Source organism: Mus caroli, unplaced genomic scaffold (assembly GCF_900094665.2).
Source record: "Mus caroli unplaced genomic scaffold, CAROLI_EIJ_v1.1 scaffold_14153_1, whole genome shotgun sequence".
NCBI lineage: Eukaryota > Metazoa > Chordata > Mammalia > Rodentia > Muridae > Mus > Mus caroli.
The window spans coordinates 1-5,870 of NW_018390347.1; the positions used below are offsets into that span (position 1 = coordinate 1).

Sequence of the window (5,870 nt, forward strand, 5' to 3'; positions counted from 1 at the left end):
GGGTCCTTTCAGCAAAATCTTGCTAGTGTATGCAATGGTGTCAGCGTTTGGANGCTGATTATGGGATGGATCCCTGGGTAGAAAAAGCACCTGAGAGGCTCCTGGATAGCAATGAATATCCAGTGTTTGTCAGCCATTGTCTCTGCCAGATTGTGACTTTTTTGCACAATATTATAAAGTATATTATAAGGGTTTGTATGGTCTACACCCAGGGACTGGCACAATTAGAAGGTGTGGCCCTATTGGAGTAGGTGTGTCAACCTGGGTGTGTGCTATAAGACAGAAGTTTGGTACTATGGACTAGAACATTGCTTTGATATGCCTGACCATGCTTTTGTTTGGAAGAATGTGGATTTGGGGACTTTGGATTTAGAATGCATTTGGATGCTTTAAGAGGGGCTTAATGGGCCATCCTAGAAGGAATATGGAAGATTTTGTTTCTGTTTGTGGAGAAGAATTTCAATATGTGGCCTAGAGACTACATTTGTGGTATTTTGGTAAAGAATGTGGCTAATTTTTGTCCTTGTCTAAAATGTCTCCCTGAGTCTAAGGTGAAGAGACTCAGTAATTGCACCCATCATAAACTTTGTTCTGTGCTAAATCTCATGAAGAGCATTTTAAACAATCATAGCAAGCTGAGAAAAGGGAAATATAAAATATATGGTTTGAGCACTAAAGGGGCACCATGAAGTGAAATGGGGCTGAATCCTGTGGTCAAGGATATTAAATTGAAGTAAGGGAGTAGTGGTTTGGGGAAAACTCCCACCAAGCTAAGTGTAGGTCTAGGCATGATACTTACTACATGTCTTTAATCTCAGAAGGCAAAGACAAGAAGATCTCTGAGTTCAAGGCCAACCTAGAGCACATTCTAGGTGAAGAAAAACTTAAATCCAGCATTGGTATATGAGACCTTTAATCTCAGTGCTTAGGAGATAGGCATGCAGATCTCTGAATTCAAACTCTGTCTACCGAGCAAGTTCCAGGACAGCCAAGCTTAGGTAGTGAAGATGTTGTAAAACACAAAGCTGGTGATAATATAATAGAACAAGAGGACTATGTTCCAGCCCCAGCAACCAGCAGAACTCAGCAGCTTCTGTCATGTGGCTCTGGCTTTAGAGTCCAGTATAAAAGGCACTATTGGGTCTTAAGGGGTCATGCTAAAGAGTTGAGGAATGGCACCATGAAGAGAGCATGTGAAAGGTTATTTGTGAAGTCTAGTTGCACCAGATGTCCCCACTGTATGAGATATATCATTACAATGGAATGATCACTGAGAATATGTGTGCTTAGAAAGATTGATCTCTGTGTACCTTTCTAATCTAGTGTTCTCTTATTTCTGGGTAGTGCATGTCTTAGTAAATTGTTTCAGGATTTGATATTTCCTAATGAAGACAGATATGAAATATTGTCCCTGCAATGATAGAAACCCAGAACACTGTGTAGGAATATGTAATCATGTGTATTTAAATATCTGAAGTAGAGCTACTCATATTTAAACAGTAATACATACTACATAAATACAGATTACTCAGTAATATTGTGTTCTAACCTTGGGTTCACAAATTGGATCTACAAAATATTGCAGGATAGAAAGAGGAGGACCAGTTGAATGCATGTTCTCTCTTCCTTAATTGGTCAAAAACCATGTGATGTTCTGTGAATTGTCAGTTCACAAGGCAGCATCCTCTGGATATCAATGATTTAACACCATAAAGGAACATGTATCCCTGTAATCCAGGGTGCTAAATGGTTTTACTTGGCATTTCAGAACCCCTGTTGTGCTGGGTAATGTCTATAATACTGTACATCATACTCCAGTATATGGGATACTGATGGCTCTCATAAGTTGAAATGCACAGAAGTGCATGCCTATTTAAGTAGTGTGGATTTACATAGACATCCTCCTCTTATAATGTAATCCATTAGCAAATATCCAAGCTTCATAATATTATAAATAGATAATATGAGCTTATTCCCCGAAGTTAAACTAATATGAGGATAATATTATTTTCTGATCTGGTAACAGTATCTATGCAGGAGCATTCCTTGAGTAAGTTGACATATTGATTTATACCATTTTTCTATTTTCCCCTTTCACAGTGAATGAATTTACCCTTCTCCTGTGGTTGGGCCATATTTTCATTGATCACAAACCCCTAGATGATCCTTTTAGAAGTGTGTATATTTGATGGCTATGAACACCACCCAAATAAGGGACTGGGCACCATTTCACAATCTAGGTCCCTTTGAGGATACGATTATGACTGGAAACTGGATCATCTTCTCACTCTGATTCCTTCACAGAATGATACAACATGGTTTCCTCAGGGGTCAGACAGACATATAAAATGCAGGATTATCCATTTTAGAGATGTTTTAGAAAATCTCTGGAATCTTTACTCAGTAACCTAACTCTGACATCACTTATGGGCAAATTCTGCTGCTGTGACAATGTCTTGAATCACCATCTGGAATTACTGAACAGCCCTCAACAAAGAACTGAGGATCACTGTCACACCCGTTATCCCAAAGTCTGTAAACTGGTCTTGTAACATTGTAGTTAGTGTTCTGTAATAGTAATGGGATTACAGGGCAGGATATTGGGAACAGTGCAGACTATGAGATTAGAAACAGTGATCAATGTATATAACTGCACGTCCACCCCATCCCACCCAAAATCTCATGAAAGGACCCGGAATGGTTAAAAATATTTGTTGAGAATACCCAGTTGGTGGTGGAAAATACTTTAATCCCATGATTCGGGAAGTAGGGACAATTGGATCTGAGTTTGAGGCTAACCTTGTCTAGAGTGGTAGTTCCAGGACAAGCAGCTTTGTACAAAGAAACTATGTCTGGAAAAACAAAGCAAAACAAAACAGTACTTTAAGAGCAACATTTGTCATATACCAGGAATTAAATCTTGATTGTGTGATCAAGCACTTATGCTCCAAAATTATTGACCCAATTATGGTAGATACATGTGCTCACATTGACACCAACATTGGTATAAGGATATAGTTTTACTATACCTACCCTTGCTCTAAATAAAAACACCAAGATGTACATTTATTAATTATAGATTTAAACCTTATTTTTCTTGTTCTTAACTAGCTCTATATAAGCAATATGACAGTTTTCTTCTCCCCAACTCTGCCTAGATCCTCACTCCTTCGCTACCAACCTAACTTCATACCCTTCCTTTCACTCACTCTAACCAAACACAAACTAAAACAAAAAAACAAGAATCAAATTCTGTCTCTTTGTCTCTCTCTTTTACTATCTACTCCATCTCTCTTGTCACACACACTCAAATACACATACATACATACATACATACATACATACATACATACATACATTCACACAGACACAAACTCAAAAGAAGACAAAATTTGAACTCAAATACACATCAAAAAACCAATAAGACAAAAATTAATGCCTAATTAAAGCTATATGTATAAAATCTCTACAAATATGCTATTGTGTTGGTTTTGTTTGTCCACCTCCTGGGCAAAGGGCCTACATTCTTATGTGGTTGATACAGAAAGTGAGAGTCTACTGAAGAAGTCAAATTGTTCATTGTAAATGAATACCAGTTACAGATGGATTCTTAGCTAGTGGTTAGAGCAAATGTCCCACTTCCCCCTCTCAGGCTCCCACTGGCTTGGATTGATCTAAGCCCTATGCTGGTTTCCATAGTTTCTGTGAGTCCATATGTCAGATTGTTCCTCGATGAGCATGTTTCATTAGAGTCATCCATCAATTCTGACTATTACACTCTTCCTTCCCAGTGGTCCATTAGTCCTGGGAGGAAGGTTTGATGAGGACAAACCACTTAGTACCAGTGCTCTAAAAATTATCCATTTCTGGTTCTCTCTTCCTTCCAATCTACTGTAAAACATCTCTCTGATGGGGGATAGATGAGTTACTGATTTAAGTATATGGTTATGTAAATAAAAATCAGTTTATGCATATGTTGCTCTATCAGAACAGTGGCATATTATTTTCCCTTAGGACCATGGCCTATCCAATTTCAGTTCCTTGGAAATTCTAACTGAGTGAGCCATGGCAAATGCTAACCATAATTGTAACCCTAAAGCTAACACTAACCCTGATTTCATAAGCCTTAAATTCCATCAATGAATAAATGATTAATCCTAAAATGTTTGTGCCCCTATTGTAGAAGCATAATCCACAAGCAGGTAACTACTGTAGACAACAGGGTTTATAGCTAGATTGATTATGACTTTTCTCATCCAATGCCACACAAAGTACCAACAGTATTATGAACACTAATCAACAGGAATGAAACCTCTACTTGGGGAAAAGCTCAACTTCTATGTTCATTGAGATATATAAGTTTGTCTTGAACCATACTGTGTTAAAATTAGTTTCTGGACAGAAACAAGTAGATGTCAGAACAGACCGAATTATTTGGGAGTATCTATGGACACTCTTTGGTCAATGACTCAATTTGAGAATACTCATCCAGTAATTACCATCTTCACCATTTACAACTATTCACTGAAGTTGAACATAACAATAATTTGGAATCTTCTGCTGTGGGAATTTGAAGCCTAAGACTGAATGAAACCATAGCTCTGAACTACCTGGTGTAGACACCAAACATCCAACAGCTTTAAAAAAACAAAACACAGACAGAATCATTCATGAACATCTTAATAGAGACCTAGGGTGAATAACAGGAATGGAAAGCTCTTCACTTAAGAGCAAACAGGAAACCACAGAGGCCAGAAGAAAACTGAGGTCATATTATCTTATGATATAATAGGAAGGAACAGAGCTGAAAACCAGCCTGAATTACTGTACAGCTGAAAACTGAGGCTGTAACAATGTGCTGTTCGAGCACAGTAGTATGTGGCAGTATCTGCAGTGTCCACACTGGCAATCTTGAGGAATACCTGGTTTCTGGAGGTATCCTTGGAGATTGTGAGCCGGCTCTTCAGGGATGGGTTATAGTACTTATCATCATTCCACCAAATGTTTGCCAGCCACTCTAGACCCTTCCCTGAAGGCTGACGAATCCAGCTCACACCCATACCAGAAGTGCTCAGTGAAAACCCAGAGAAAGAACAAGTCAGACTGAGGGTCTGGGAGGGCTGCAATATCCCAGGGCCAGACTCTTTCAGAGTAACCTGGGACAGGACATCTGTGGAGAAAAAGAAAAAGGAGAAGGTAAGTTTGGAACAGGTGAGGATAGAAAAGTTTATCCCTTAAGAACTCTTGGCACTCACATGCAGGGACAATCAGTAGCAGGAATGAAGAAGTAAGCCTGCCCATGGCTGCACACTTGTGAGTACACAGTCCCAGCCTTGGCTTTTCAACCCAAGGTTGGGTGGATCCAGGAGAGATTTGCATTCCCTCACCGGGTGCTGCCTCTGATGGTATACTTAAGTTTTAGGACTCAAGAAGTATCAGTATATGATGGGAGATGCAGGAGTCCTCAAGTGAATTCGTTTTTTGCTTACCGTAGAGAGTATTTAACACACAATGTCAGGGTCCTCAGTACACAACTCTTCTGATGAGTGGTGTTGGGATGCAGTAAAGTTGAGAGAGACACTCACTCTAACACAAAGCGCCCAGACTCTGTTCACTCATCTAGGAATCACTTCCCTATGATTTTCCATGGAGGGCAGAAGAGACTAAAAGGGGAGATTTACTCCTAACTTAATGATACTCTGTGTGAGTCTTACCATTATATATTTTTCCTCAAAATTGATACAGTAATTGTATACTTCTTGCATAATGTGAGAGTATATACTATCCCAAGGCTGGTAATTGTGAATACTATAATTCCATGAAAAAGAGTGATTTATTGACTTTATTGATGTGTCAAGTTCCTGGCTCAC

The 5,870-nt window shown here is 39.0% G+C and overlaps 1 gene segment (V, D, J or C); it reads right to left on the reverse strand.

Moving 5' to 3' along the window:
• Positions 1-4,825: 4,825 nt before the first annotated feature.
• Positions 4,826-5,306, reverse strand: LOC110288599 (the record flags this gene model as incomplete). The annotated part of the segment is given in 2 exon segments: positions 4,826-5,170; positions 5,256-5,306. Coding segments are annotated over 2 exon segments (391 nt in total), but the record flags the coding sequence as incomplete, so codon positions are not given.
• Positions 5,307-5,870: the final 564 nt, after the last annotated feature.